Here is a 16,460-nt window from a genome sequence, read left to right on the forward strand (position 1 = left end):
CGATCTAGCAGTTAGTATCAGAGATCAGAGAAACAAGTTGTTTGAATTTTAATTCGCAGATACATGACGTCTAAAATTATTTCATGAAAAAAATTAAGCTGTAGAAGAAAAGGGGAAAAAAGTTGTTTCGATGAATCCTTTCTTATATTTCAATTTTTAACGTTAGAGGCTTTTAATATGTCTAATAGGATTGTTATCCTAACAAGCTTCCCTCAAGCAAAGGAATCTGTATTGTAATTGTAAAGGGTTCTTTGATGGAGAGAGGAAGCATTGCAAACAAGTGAATGAGATGTATTCGGAGAAGACAGAGAGGAAGACTAGAGCAGATCTGGTAATATTGAGTACAACGAGAGATGGTGGTTAGTAAGGTGGAGAAATGGAAATGTGACTAATGATAATATTAAACAAAGAAAATAAATGTTAGAAAAAGCTTTGAGTTTTAGAATGTCAAAGTGTCAAAAAACTCGTCACTAGTTGTGAAAGACTCATATTCATAGATTTTAGAAAATAAGAGTTACAAAGCTAAGTAATTAATATGAGTAATTGTTGCACTATGGCCAACTATGCGACTGACTGAACTTTCATGCATGCTAGTTCGGTTTAGTTCTAATGTAGTTTTTTATTATTAAATTTGAACTATGACCAGGTAAAACACTAACATAGCAAGTGATGATTTAACATGTTTTTTATATCTTTTGTGTCTAAGTTATTTTCTTAAGTTACAAGATAGTTAGTGGTAGTAGGTACGTATTTGGTGATGTTTATGGCTTAAAATGTATTTTTCTTTGAAAACGGATAAGTAGACCATTTTAGCATTAGTTTTTTCTGCTAGTTTTTCTTCTTCTTGTTCTCTATTTTGCTTTCTTGGACACTAACAATTGGTATCGAGAGTTGTTATCTTTGAGGGCCTCTTATTTTTTTTCTTTGTTTTTGTTTCTTAATGTGAAAGTAATTGTTTGTTTCTTGGATAGTTGTTGGAATGTCATCAGGAAGCTTCTCTCAACCTCCACCTCTCATCTTTGTTGGAGAAAACTACTACATTTGGGTAGTGAAGATGAATACTTACCTCTAGGCCTATGATCTTTAGGATTTCGTCGAGTTTGAAAGGGAGTCATCACCTTTGAGACTCAATTGCACAATAGCTCAAATCAAGCAACATAGTGATGAGTGTGAAGCTAGGAATTTATTTTGTTTCTAGTAATTTTTAATTTAATTTAGAAGGTTAAATTCATCTTAAATCGATTAAACAATAGTCCGAAAAAATAAAAATATTTTTGAAAAAGTTAATTTTAAAATAATTAAATAATTATTAGTGGAAATAATTAATTTTGGTCGAAAAAGAATTTTAAAATATTTTTATTGGGGTTTAATTTGAGTTAAATTTAAATATTAATTAAATTAGGTTTAATTGTAAAACAAGGGAAAATTTAGAGTATTTATTTGACAAATAAACCTTATATTTTGGAATTTAGAAAGGAAATAATTAAATGGTAAAACAAGGAAAATATGAGAGTGGCCATTAAGCAAATTCCCTCATTTTTAAATTCTAATGGGTTGTTTCAACTTTAAAAATAATGCATCTAGCCTACTTTTCACGCCATTTACATCATATTAGAGAGCTATAAAATTTATTTTCTTTGCATGGTTTTAAAGATCTATCATTAGAGAATAGATCTAACTAATTTTATTCTCAAAATACTCTCTCAAATCACTCGAAATTATTCTCAAAAGTAGCCAAAAACATTCTGAATTTCTCAAGCTTCTTAAATTAAGATTTTCAATCAACGAATTTAGAGTGAATCAAAAGTAATCTTCAATCCTAAACTTGTTTTTATGAAGATTAGAAACATTTTTACATGATTTGAGAGTCAATTAAAGGATTTTTTATCAATGTCATCTTCTTCAAAAGCTTAAGTTGCTTTAATGGTGGATCTTGATTTTTGAGAGGAAACCCACAAATAAATGGGTGTTCCAACTCAAAATGGATATATTAAAAGGTTTTTGGTCTTATTTATCAAGATTAAACATGATTTGTGAGGTAAGTTTTAAGAAATCCAAATTTCATCATCTTCATGAATTAATTTTGCAAAAATATTTTTAATTTTCCGGATTATTATTTAATCAATTTTAGATAAAATTAACCTCCTAAATTAAATTAAAAATTACTAGAAACCCTATAAATTTCTAGTTACACACTCTCGAAAAATATACCCAAAACTACTAGATTCGGTTTAGGGATATTACAGAGTGTGCCAAGAAGTACAAGGCTATGTCTTGCTTGCAAAATATAGTGTCTGATGTGATTTTCACAAGGATCATGGCTTGTGAAACTCCCAAACAGACTTGGGACAAGCTGAAATAAAATTTCCAAGGGTTAGAGAAAACAACGCAACAACAACTCATCAATCTAAGGAGAGACTTTAAGAACCTAAAGATAAAAGAAACTAAAACCATCAAGCAATACTCAGACAGGATCATGACCATTGTCAATAGTATCAGGCTGCTTGGGGATGGTTTCAGTGATAGAAGAATAGTTGAAAAGGTTATCATAACTCTCCTAGATAGTATGAGTCCAAGATTTCATCTTTGGAGGACTTAAGAGACCTGCCCACAATTTCTTTGTTTGAACGTATAAATGCTCTTTATGATCGAGAGTAAAAAAGAACAAGCATGCAAGAGGAGCACTCAGAAGGTATATTGCAAGCCAGAAGCAAATAAAATTTTAGTTCTTCAAATGGTAAAGGGAGGAGAAACTAGAATGAAAGAAGGAAGAAGTAAAAAAGAGATAGGCTATTAAGTTTTTTTTAAAAATAAAAATAAAAAAAGTTCCACCAGTGAGCTTTAAGCGACAATTCAACAATTTGTACAGTGAATCAATATCCATCAACAAGTAGAAGAACAAACCTTAGATTCAAGTTGATCTAACAGTCAATATCGGGGATCAAAGAAAAAAGTTGTTTAAATTTTGGTTTGCATATTAATGAGGTTCAAAGTTGTTTCATGAAAAAAAATTAAGTTATAGAAGAAATGGAGAAAAAAGATGTTTTGATGAATCCTATCCTGTATTTCAATTTTGAATGTTAGAGATTTTAATACGTCTAATAAGATTGCCATACTAGTGAACTTCCCTTAAGCAAAGGAATATGTATTATAATTGTAAATGGTTCTTTGATGGAGAGAGGAAATGTCATAAACAAGTGAATGAGATGTATTAAGAGAAGATGAAGAGGAAGACTAGAGTAGATCTAGTTACTGAGCACAATGATAGATAGTGGTTGGTGAGGTAGAGACAGAGAAATGTGACTAATTATAAGATTAAACAAAGAAAACAAGTTGAGAGAATTTTAGAGAAAAATTTGAGAGTTAGAATGCCAAAATATCAAAAAACTCTTCACTAGTTGTGAAAGGTAGATTTTAGAAAATAGGAGTTATAAAGCTAGCTAAATAATATGAGTAACAAAAATAAATATTTAGGTACAATTGCATTAATGATTAAGAAGAGATGATGAAAAGTTTTGTTGGTGATGTTGAATAGTGAAGAAGAATTCACTATGTTTCTAAAAGGAGGGAAAACACTCAATGTTATAGGAAAAGATTAAGAGGAAACCTCTTAACTATCCCCATATTTGATCCACCAACCCAAGCTCTCTGGAAAGTCTTAAGAATAAAGATAACCTAAGAAACATATCATATACCAAGGTTACTTTTAGTTCTACTTTAGTGAAATAGTATCATGTGAAACATCTTCCGCAAAACCATGGCTGTTCTTGAACATGGGTTATTCTGACTTGTTCCAAAATTGACTTGTTATCAAAATAGAGGTGTTTGTGAACAAGAGTTATTTTGCGGTGAAGCTTCTCTTGGAAGAGCTTGTTTTGAAAAATACATTTATCGGAAAAACACAATTGTTCTAAATAGAAGTTGTTCCAAATTATGATTGTTCTAAATATAGCTATTCTTGAAACGCTATTATTTTTGTTGAATATGCCACGTATTTAAGTCAAATTTGAAAGATAATCTCTCAGTTAAACTTCATTTATTTGTTTTAGTTGAACTCTGATTAGCCTATATTATTTTATTATTATTTGACTACAAATTTAGCCTATAAATAGGCTCTTTTAAAACCATAGAAAATACACCCATTAAAGATTAGAGCTCATAACACTTAGAGAATTTTGTGTTTACGTTTTGAGGGTTCTTTAACTTTGAGTTTCAGGGTTTAATTTTTTTATCTCCATATTTTGTACTCTTCATTTATTTCATATTATAGTAAAATTATCTTTGCCCTTGATTTTTTATCCTCTTTGGAGGGTTTTTTCACGTTAAATTTTTGTGTTCAATTTTTCAATTTCTTTTGCTATCTTTTACTTGTTCGTTATTTAATTGGGTCGATCCTCAACAAGTGGTATTAGAGCTAGATCGATTTTCACATATCAACCCATCCAGAGATGGTAGCACCAATGTTTGACATTGAGAAGTTCGATGGTGTCATAATTTCAATCTATGGTAAGTTCGGATGATGACAATTCTAGTTCAGATCGGCTTAAAAAATATCGTTATTAGGAAAAAGCCTAAGAGTATAGACTAGACAAAATGGGAAAAGCTTGATGAAAATGCCTTGTATGCTTTTGCGTGTGAATATGCTAAGCGAATTGTGCAAGTGTACATGCTGGATCAAGTGATAAAGTGATAAATAAAATCCTCTCCATAAGGATCGATTAGGTATAAATTGTCAGATTATTATAAAGGAGTGTGTTTAGTGCTATGGAAAAAACAATAATAAGAACGCAAAGATAATTAAGGAATACTGATGTGTGTAATATGTGAATTCTATAATTAAGGAATACTGATGTGTGTAATATGTGAATTCTAACAAATAAATGAAAATGATATGGCAAAACAAGAGTAAGTATGCAATGTTGATTATGAGAATGATTACGTGAATAATATGTAAACAAGTAACAACTGAGGATGTGAAAATAGAGATGCCATAGCAAAGGTTAAAGGATCTACAATGTTGAATCATAAGGCTGGGATTACCAAGAATCCACCCTCATTAACCAATAATGTCTCGGCAAGTTCACTCTCATTCTATTGCTCAGAATAGTTCTATTGCGGTCTGCTTCTTTTAAGAATTACGCCTTGAGTTACCTTACATAGGGCACTATATGTCTATAGGCTTTGAGTTTGGTTCCTACTACTGTTCTTCTCCTTTCCGTACAGAATGTTGCTCTGTGTCTAGAGTTTGCTACAAATAATATTTCGAGTACTCGCTCATATCATTCAATTTTGATCTAACTAACCTAACCTTGCCAGAATTAGAATAATTTTATAATCATGCTGCATATTCACCTAAGTCTAGAGATTACACGCACGCTATTCATAAATACTATTGAATGAAATAGTAAATTAAAACTAATCTAAACTATGACCAATAATGAAAATAAAAATTTCATCAAGTAATCCCAACCTTATGAGATTTAGCTCGTGGATTGGTGAATACAATCCAAATTCAAAATATTAATCAACATCGTTTCCTTAAATCAGATTACAGAACAAAAAATAAAGAATTAAAGATAGAACTCAGGAAGATAGCTTTTGTCTGTCTAGCCCACAACTCCGGCTACTAAATGTCTTCCGGTGATTAGGAGGGACTGCCTTCATCTTCCCATGTGTGTCACAGCCCTTGTCGCAACCACTACCCTCTATTTCCATCTAAGGGATTTCTCCTTCCAAAAATGACGCTCCAACCGTCTACCCCCGTTTTCAGTTTTTATTTTTGGGTTTTATATCTCCTCCTTTATGGTAGACCTATCATCTCATAATCTCATGATCTTTTTCCTCTTTTTTAGACTGAGTTTTTTGGTACATGTACAATAGGGTTGACAACGATTAAATGTTGATTGGGTCGCTTACTGGCATTACTACAACATTCGTGTTGACAAACTGTCCATCCTTTTGCCACGGCAAACCTTTACTTCTTTACTTCTTTTCCTTATTCTGCACCTTCCACTTAACAAATAAATCATTCCCGCAAACAATTAGAAGAAACATATAACATTTGAGCACTCCAAGTCTAAGCAATTTCCTAAAAACACTAATGGAGAATCCTAAAATGCAACTAAACTTACCTAAGTACAGGCAATTAACCAGGTCTAAAGGCATAAAATATAACTTTTTTTAAGAGTTATCATTTGCAATCCAGTTGTGCCTCGCAAATAGTGTATTGTAGGAGGTATTGATGGAGAAAACCTTATTCGCCTTATGTAAAAGGTTAAAAACTTTTTATGCAACTAAGTCTTTGACTATCCGTTTAGTGTTGAAACAATGTCTATTTACATTTCGCATGAACGAAAACGAGCTTCTTAAAGATCACATTAGTCAATTTATTACTCTTTTGAATGATTTAAAGAATGTTGAGGTTAAGATTGATGATGAAGATCGGGCTATGCTATTATTGTGCTATTTCCCCCTTTCATACAAGTATTTCAAGGAAACTCTAATTTATTAAAGGGACAAACTCTCGTTCGAGGATGTGAAAGGTCATTTGTTGAGTAAAGAAAACTTGACAATGAGTTTGGTTTGAATAACAAGATAGATAGACAAGATTCTGTTTTGGTAGCATCAAAGAAGCGACACAAAAGTTGTTTCTATGATAAAAAGTTAGGTCACATTAAAGTAGATTTTTATAAACTACGAAACAAATAGGCTGCTGAGAGCAACGAGGAAGATGTAGCTAGTGCTAATATGGTCAATGAAAGGGGTAATGGTTTCTCGTTAGTGTCAACAAGCAAAAGCTCGAAGCTTACGTCCGAGTGGATCCTAGATTTGGGATGTTCTTTCCACATGTGTCCAAATAGAGAATGGTTCTCCACATATAGTTCACTTGAAGGTGGAGTTGTGCACATGTGAAACGGTTCATTTAGTGAGGTAATCGATATTGGTACTATTAAAATCAGGATGCATGATGGGATGATCAGGACAATATTAGATGTTAAGTATGTACTTGATTTATGAAATAATCTCATCTCCTTGAGTATTTTAGACTCAGAAAGTTATAGAATCAACATTAAGTCAAATGACATTAAGGTATCTTGTGGGGCTCTCATTTTGATGAAAGTTAAAAGGATCGACAGTCTTTATATTCTGTAAGGTTCTATAATGATCGGTGAAATCGGACGCCTCTCGTCTATTACGAAGTCGAAGTCAACTCGTTTGGAGCAGAGGCAACTTGCTCATAGGAGGGAAAAATATATAACAATTTCTTTGAATAGAGGTTCTCTTTTGGATGGAAGTTTTGAAAAGTTAGAGCACTGTGTTTATAAAAATCATAGCCGAATTAGTTAGATTTGGCAGTACACAAACATATTCAACTCAGTTAATTTCTTGCATAGTTAAAGATAGGCCCGTGACGGGCTTTGGCAAAGATGACGTTGTGGAAATACGAGTCAATATGGAGATTTGTTGAGTGTGCCACGTATTTCTGTCAAATTTGAAAGATTATCTCCCAGTGAAACTCTATTTATTTGTTTCAGTCAAACGCTAATTAGTCTAAATTATTTTATTATTATTTGACCTACGAATTTAGCCTATAAATAGGCTCTTTTAAAACCTTAGAAAATACACCCATAAAGATTAGAAGTCATAACAGTTTTGGAAAATGTTGTGTTTACGTTTTGAGAGTTATTTATTTTCTGGTTTCGGGGTTTAGTTTTTTATCTCTATCTTTTGTACTCTTCATTCTTTTACCATTATAGTAAAATTATCTTTGCCTATGATTTTTTTATCCTCTTTGATGGGGTTTTTCCATGTTAAATTTGTATATTCAATTTATCAATTTCTTCCACTATTTTTTATTTGTTCGTTGTTTAATAAGGTCGATCCACAACAATTTTAAACAAAAGCAGGAGTTGTTCTCAAACAACAGTTACATTGGATAACAATTGTTCTAACTGAAACTCTATTTTAAAAATAATTGTTGTGAACGAAGCTATTCTCAAACAACGACTCTTTCCTACAACAATTATTTTGAAGGGAAAGTAAATAAACTGACGTTGCTTATTTGTTTTAAGCATGCTAATACAATTTCTTGAATCGGCAGCCAAAACCAAGTATGTAGAATAATCAATTTTGAGAACCTTCCCAACGACTTTGCAATTTCCCGAATAAGGACTTCATCATATTATTTTACTTGAAGCCATGAAATCTTGATCTCAGCATTGTAGAAGAAGAAAAGATCTCTTTTGCTGAGAAGTTTTAGTCCATGGTTAGGACTGTCAAATAATGTCCATTGATAACCTAAGGACCCTTTTAGCGGTACAATAATCTAATAATTCAAAACTTTTTACTAAAACGTAATCATTTTCCATATCAATCAATTGAATGGTTTCAAACATAGATTGGATGTTGGAGTGCAAGGCTCTGTAACCCATTTCCATACGGCGGAGAAGTCCCGACTTACCAGCATGAGATCCTTGAACCAATTTATTTCCATTATCACATCCTCAGATATGGAGCTGTCCCTAATCTGAACCTTCTTCGTCACCCTAGCTTCATCTATCTCTGTTTGCAGAGATAGAAGAGTCCTCCTTGGAGACCATTTACAATCAGTCCTTGTATATATAACAGTTTCTTAACTTTAAAATGTTTTATCAAATTTATAAATTTAACAGAACTTGAAGAGCATCCTTAAAACACTTGGTTTCCGCTTTAGTTTGTCCACTTAAAAGTGTATCAACAAAAAAACTATTACTTTCTCGGTTAAAGTCATCCCATAATTGACAATATTAAAAATTAGAAAGGATGTTGTTGAGATCAAAGAACTAATTTTGTTGATAACTTTCTCTGCTTCTGTACATTACATTGGTTTTCAGCTCCTTTTTTTTTCTCTTTCACAAATGGAGAAAGAAAAAAAAAAAAGAGGAATCAAAATTGTGAAGGAGTGGCCCTTTGCATCTCTTATTAGGCCTGCAATCGAGAAGTGAGATTTAGGAAGGCATCTTCTCTGCAAGGAATTGTTAGACCACCCATGGGATGATTGAACCCGAACTCTTCCTCCGCTCGCTTAAGCAAGTCGTTGAACGAAGGATGGTTCAACACAGATATTGGAACCACGAACCTTTTTCTTTGCGTCTCCCCCACATAAACTGCAATGTGACCTTTCGGAACATCTGGTTTGTCTCTTGTAATACGAGACTGCAGCTTGAGGATTTGCTTGGCGCTGGAAATCATGGACGGTAGACGAACACCCATAATTCGAAATAATGAAAGGGAAATACAAGGAGATATAGATACTGAAATTTAAGGTTGCAGCAGTAACTTGTGAATTCTTTCAGGTTTCTTGGAGCTAAGAGGCTGATAATGGATTCTTATTTATAGAGAAGGGAGATGATCAAAGACGCAAATTGGCTACCATTTTGGCCTTGGGAGGACCCACTGCACCAAAGGGTCACATGGGTTGGCTCATTTGATTGGAGCCAATGATGCAGTAGACCAGCCACTAGCTCTCTCTCCTCGGGCCGTACTTGGGGAATATCCGGCAACGTCGTCAGTGATGCAAGATCTGTTTGTAATATTGACCGTAACATGTTGAAGTAATTTTTTTTTTATCAAACATAATTGATGTAATGAGTGGATTCGGTCCAAACTAAGCTGTCACGGATGGACTAAACAAAATATTCGTGTCAAGTACGGAACTACAGTCCGTCCCATGCGGTGCTAGCTGGCTATACACTTGCATTTATACAGTATTCTATTCTAAGGTTTTCTTTTGAGGTTTTTTTTAGTGCACATCCCATTCTTGGTTTTGGATAAAAAAGGTATCGAAAGCACTAAGGTTTTTTTTCTTAGAATTATCTTTTGCATCGTTACGGAATTTTTAGGGAACTACTGTTGCTGACTCTAGCTTATATAATTTTATGTGACAATTAATAGTTATTTATAGTCAGTCCTCAAATTTTAGTTTCGCATATTTGTCCAGGTATTTTTTTAAATAAAAAAGCTAAATACAATTAATCATAATAAATTTTGTATTAGTCACCAGCGTTTTCTTGTATCACTTCTAGAGCAATTTATTTGGGTGGGTATTTATAAATTTTCAAATTAACATGATCATTTTTTACTAAAACTGTCATAGAGTCTGCAATCATATTTGTTGAGCATGGAGTATACAATACCTTTATATGTCATTCCCTTGCTAATTGTTCTCTGATGATTCGCACAAAGCTCGACCCAACCTATTTTGTTTGATTGTTAATCATATTTGTTGCAAGTAGATTGTCACTCTCCACCATGAGTTGCTTTATACCTCTCCTCCATGCTATATCCACACCATCCATAATAACCTAAAGTTCTGCATCAACTATAGAACATATACCTATATTTCTACTATACCCAATAATCCATTTACCTTTGTGGTCTCGAAACAACCCGCTAGTTGAGGCACTTCCTTTCAATAGATGCTTAACCCCATCCGTATTCAGCTTGCACCACCCTTTAGACGGCAATTTCTAGCAAGTCCGATTACTTCCCTGATCATTCTACTGATGCCCTCTTCAGCTTGCCATAGTAATTGATTTTGCATAAGCTAGAATACCTGTAACAACCCATTTTTGAGTCAAATAAGAATAGTAATTTCGGGACCACAAATCTGATGTCGAAAAATTATTTTAATATTATTATATGTGTTTACAGCATGATTGTATGTCTGTGTGAAAATTTTGTGAGCTAATTTTATTGTTTAATAGCTCAAATTGAGAAAAAAAGACTAAATCGCGTAAAATGCAAAAGTTGCATGCTATTAGTTAAAAGTGTTAATTGGCCTTGGCTTTTAATTATGAAGGCCTTAAATGGTAATTAGACCATTTTAAATGTTAATTGACATCAATGGACATCCATTATATAATTTTATATGTTTATTACTAAGGTTAAAAAGGTAAATTAGTTTATTAACTTATAATAAACAAAACAAAATAAAAATTTGGCTTCATTATCATCTTTTTGAACCGAAATTAGAGAAGAAGAGGACCAAGGGATTAGGTTTTCCATTCGACACATTTATAGCTTGATTGAGATCAAGAAAAGAGGAATCCAGAATTAGATCGGGGGAAAGGCAAGATTATCGAGTAATTGACTCGTTCTGTCGTTTTCATACCTGAGGTAAGTTCGTATGTGGTAATTTCATTATAAATGAATGTTAAATGGTTTGATATTACATAAACTATGATTATGAGATTACAGATAATGTTTGAATTGTGAATACGTCTTTACGGAGATGTTCGATGATAAAAATGACGAGTGAAACTTTCCGGTTGAACCTTAGGAATAGTTTAGGATGCTAGTGACATGTCATTAGGTTATTGTGTTGGCTTCGGGCCATGATAGCGGCATTTCGAGTGCGAATGATACCTTGATTTGGCTACGGGCCATGGTATAGGTATTTCAGAGAGGAGTTACCTTGATTTGGCTACGGGCCATGGTATAGGTACTCAGGGATAAGTTACCTTGATTTGGCTACAGGCCATGGTTTAGCAACTTATCGAGTGTGATCCTTGAGTATCCTACTTCTATTCTGAATGGTTCAACGGGTAAACAAATGATGTGGTTAAGAAAGAGGTTAGTGCGAAGTGATACAGGTACATACAGAACCTATTCGATTATTACATTGAAAAAGTTCAATGAGATGGTATTTGATCATGTTTTGAGACATGAGAAAGGTTTTTGATTAATGTGATTTTGATTTGGTAATGTATAAATGTTTGAATTACATTTATTTGATGAATTGAGCTATTCACTTACGAACTTACTAAGCTACGAAGCTTACTTTGTGTTAATTGTCTATGTTTTAAGGTCTATCAAAGCTAGCTCGGATCCGGGAGTCGTCAGGAACATCATCGCACTATCAAACACCTAAGTTGGTACTTTTGAGTTATGTATATATGGTATATCGCATGTATAGGCTAGTTGTGGTATTTTGGTTCTGAATTTAGCCATGAGAGTTGGCTTGTAAAAGACGATAATATTAATATGTGTTTGGCCAATTGAAATGGCTTATAAATGTATATGTTTTGGTATGTTTTGGTATAAATGTGGTTACGGTTTCATAGTTGCTCAAATGGTTATATTTTGAGTTTGGTAAATGATCTATATGGTGTGATTGAAGTTATTAATTTGAGAAGTTATGTGCTTGTGAATTAATGCTTGATGATATAAGTGTTTGAATAGGTAATTGGCATTGACTTGAGTATTGATTTTGTTGATATGGATATGATATGAATAGTGTATAATAATGATGATTTTGGCTGCCTATTGTATGATGAATTGGTACCATTTTGGTTGTTTAAGTGATCATGAAAAAGGGTGGCAAATTGGCCATGCAAATGGACTATTTTTGTCCATACGGGTATGGACACGGGCGTGTGTTTCAGCCGTGTGCGACACACGGTCATATTACATGGCGTGTGTCCCCTGGTGTTTAAATTAAATTGAAGTTAATATGCTCCACACGGCCTCACACACAGATGTGTGACTGGGCGTGTGGCACAAGTCAATATACCCCCTAAATGGCACACGGCCTAGCACACGGGCATGTGACTTGGTTGTGTTGCATAAGTCAGTATACCCTACAGGATTGGCACGGCCTAGTACACGGCTTGGCACATGGGCATGTGTGGCCACTTTGAAGGGCACACGGGCATGTGGTCAGCCGTGTGACCCAAGTCAGTATGTATGCCCTATTTTCATACGGCTTGTGACACAGTCATGTCTGAAGCCGTGTGAGGCACGTGGCCTATTCACACGGGCGTGTGACCCTTGTATGTTTGAAATTTTTCTAAGTTTCCAAAATTTTCATATGTTATCGATTTAGTCCCGAACCAATTCTAAAACATGTTTTAGGCCTCGTAGGCCCTTAAAAGGGACAATGTGACTGTGTTGAACGGTGTTTGAATATGAATGCATAAATGTATGTATTATGTATGATAAATTATGTGTTTTGATCGGTAATACCTCATAACCCTATTTTGACGGTGAATACGAGTGAGGAGTGTTACAATACTAGAAACCTCAGACGTTACCTTGCAAGCTCCACCATTGAAGATCATATTATTCCTATGTTTCCACACTGTCTATGCAATAATTCCAAACAAGATGTTCCAACACACCCGGAATAACAATATAACGGAGTGTTTGCAAATTTTTGAGCAGCCATTCTTCCAAGTTCATAGAAAAGAAACTATTTGACATTTGTGACAGTACAAATTTAGTCCAAACTGCCCGAGTTACAATGCAATCTCTCACTACATGTAACGACGTTTCCATTTCACTCCCACACAGACTATAGAAACTATTATCCGTCATACCTGTTCTGCACCATTCTTTTAAAAGTACCTCGTATATTCGAATCTATGCATTTCATTCTCTTTACTGCTAGAAACAATATCACTACTTAGAAAAGATAAAAGAGCATTAGGAGGAATATCAAAATCATGAAAAGAAACAAAAGATAAAGCCACCCTTCGTCCAATGAAAGGATAATTCGGAGAAAAACGAATTAAAATAAATATATACTAAACAAAAATATCAAATTCAAACACATTAATTTTTGACTAAGTTAACCCATTAATAACATTTTGACAATCAAACTTTATTAAAATTGTTAGTGTGAAGTCATGATAACACTTCTCGAATAGTAAAAATCTCAATAATACAAGGGTCTTAACAAGTGTTAAAATCTCAACATTATTAAATTATTTTAGTAAAAATCTCATGGTTTTTGCTGTGTTTTAGTGATTTGAAATCACGTTGGGTAGAATTAAATGATAACCATTTTATAGAATTCACTTACTCGAATATTGTGACGTGTGTCTAAATATATAGAAGTTTATATTAACTTATGTTTTATAAGTTGAATTGGGGTTATGATATGATGCTCAAATAGATTAAGAATTGACGCAATTTAAATAAAAATATCCATTAACTAAATTAAAAAAACAGTAACATTAACATATAATGGAACTTAAAAGACACAGGACATATAATTATGTATAATAAGTCTCAACTATTCAAAATCTAAATTACCTTTATTAATTATACTAAAACTTCATTGAAAGATAAATATAGTAATTGAATTATTTTATAAATTTAAATTTTAAAATAATTGGCTATTTAATTCACACAGACATGGAAGAAATATGTTTTTTTTTTGTAGTACATGAGTTTAACTTGAGGTGTACCTTTTTAATTAGAAGTATACTGTATATGGTCAAAGCCGATGGTTTTTCCGTGTGGAAATCAAATGATTTAAGAAAGAAAAAAAAAAGAACGTAAATATTATAGAGTGGCGTAAGACAGCAAATTACAGGTGGGGGCGTCGAATTCAGTGGCCATTTTTTTCAGGGATAAACAATTGAAAAGCACATGCATTCACTGACGACTCACCGACTTCAACCATCCACCATATCTCACTAATTGCATGCATCAGCTTTTTAATAAATTATTATTAAAGAATTGGATAAAGATTTAAAAAAGAGCTAGAGCCTATATGCATGCAAACAGGTATGGGCGGCAGTTGAAAGAAGATGAAATCAGCGGCCAAGTTGAAGGCAATTTTCAACTTTCCAAGATCAGTTACTGACATAAGGAATCTGCAACAAACGCAGCAGAGAAATTAATGGCTTCTTTTGGATGTGGAAACCAGTGGCGATCTTCCTAAAAGAACGTAGTAGTTTCCGGCCCTAGTTTTAATATTTTATATTTTATACCTTCCAACCTCAATCATAAACTACATGCATGCAAAATTATCACTGCATTATTTTTTTGGGCTCTGGCCGTTTGACAGTCTACCAATAAGAAAATATTGATTTTAAGTTATTTTTTTTAAGATGATTGCATAATAACTAAATACAAGACATTGGAGTATTTTTGAAGATATATATTTGGTGCAGATAACACTTCTTGCAGGAGGATTTATTTTTGAAAATCTGTATAATTATTTTATTTGTTGATGGTGTATAAAATTATATATTAAATATTATTTTTATTTTATAAATGTTTATTATTGTGCCTAAAGGGAAGACAGAAAAAGTTTAATAACTTGTGTAAAAATTGCCTTACAATCCTTTCTCAAGTTTATTAAAGAGTTAATTTGAGGTCTAAAATTTTTGTGCCTGTTTCGGATTTCCTTTAATACGTTAATACTACTGATTTTATAGGAAAGCAATCGGTAATACCTTCAAATTTGCCATTAAAAAAAGTGATTGATCTGATTCATTCAGAGTTGCTAAGAACAACACGTTTTTGTTGTCAGGGAAGAATCATAATCTCATTGCCATGCAATTTTTGCTGTCTTTTACAAATTACAGTATGTTTACAAGCTAAGAAAATTAACTTTTACTTCATTCCTTGTTGGTGGAGGAAGCATTTATGAACAGCTCAATACTGTAGTTAGACTGATGAAGTACTCTTCACTGCATGGAATTGTGAGGCCACCCATCGGATGGTTGAATCCGAATTCTTCCTCGGCTCGATTTAACAGGTCTTGAAACAAAGGATGATTCAAATAAGATACCGGAATCACGAACCTTTTCCGGTTGCCTTCCCCGATATAAACCGCAATATGGCCTTTAGGAACATTTGATGTTGCCAATGCTGCATTCCCAATTTTACCTGAAAGAGTTCGCTGGAGCTTTTGTTTTGCGTGAGCTAAGCCCATTAGTTGAATACCCATTTTAGAGAAGAAAATAGATTGCACAAAGAAGATCACGAATATTTGATTTAAGTGATAAGCTTTACTGTTTTTGAAAATTGAAGACTTGGTTTGAGAATGGTATCTTTAGTGCCATAATATATAGAGGGAGATAACAATTTGCAAACCTTAAAGACCCTGGATAGGGTAGATATGTTATTGAAAGAATATTTAGAAACATACCAGGTGAAGCAATTAGTTAAGTTTCACATGGTTCTGTTTTGTCTGTTGCTAGGCATCCTGCCCTACCACCTTAAAGAAAATGGCAACTTGTTAAATTTTTATGTGAATATAACTTCCCTATGTTTTGATCTTATAAAGGCACTGACTGTACCAAACACTCCTCTTGATCTTAGACTATTGAAGATTCATTTCGATTATTCACAAAAGCATTGAATTTAGACCTTGTTCCTTGGTTGCTTTACTTTGTGCCAACTACCCAATATACTTTTGAGGGTTATTGTAGATCCTCTATATCCCTAAGACTTGTCTGAAATGATGTATTTAGTAATAGTATTAGTGTTGGTGCAAGAGGCAGCAGCAAGCTGTTTCTAGCCTTGCTTGAGTAGTAAGCCTCGAGGCTTGGTGAAGAAGCAAACTCGGAAGCAACAACAGAAAGATGAAGCTAGCAAGTGAAAAACAGAAAAAGAGAGAAAAGATTGAATGAAAATGAGCTGATAACTTTCATTAACACATCAACAAGGCATTAAGCCATTAC

At 33.4% G+C, this 16,460-nt stretch overlaps 2 protein-coding genes across 2 annotated transcripts; both read right to left on the reverse strand.

Annotated features, from left to right (window-relative positions):
• Positions 1-8,808: 8,808 nt before the first annotated feature.
• On the reverse strand, positions 8,809-9,352 carry LOC107893904 (auxin-responsive protein SAUR22). Its single transcript, XM_016819048.2, has one exon. It carries the CDS (start codon positions 9,250-9,252, stop codon positions 8,962-8,964), a length of 291 nt encoding a protein of 96 aa, XP_016674537.1. The 5' UTR covers positions 9,253-9,352; the 3' UTR covers positions 8,809-8,961.
• A 5,929-nt stretch (positions 9,353-15,281) lies between these two features.
• On the reverse strand, positions 15,282-15,832 carry LOC107893903 (auxin-induced protein 15A). The gene has a single exon (XM_016819046.2). It carries the CDS (start codon positions 15,722-15,724, stop codon positions 15,419-15,421), a length of 306 nt encoding a protein of 101 aa, XP_016674535.1. The 5' UTR covers positions 15,725-15,832; the 3' UTR covers positions 15,282-15,418.
• Between the last annotated feature and the right edge of the window lie 628 nt (positions 15,833-16,460).

Source organism: Gossypium hirsutum, chromosome A13, assembly GCF_007990345.1.
Source record: "Gossypium hirsutum isolate 1008001.06 chromosome A13, Gossypium_hirsutum_v2.1, whole genome shotgun sequence".
In the NCBI taxonomy this organism is placed as follows: Eukaryota; Viridiplantae; Streptophyta; class Magnoliopsida; order Malvales; family Malvaceae; genus Gossypium; species Gossypium hirsutum.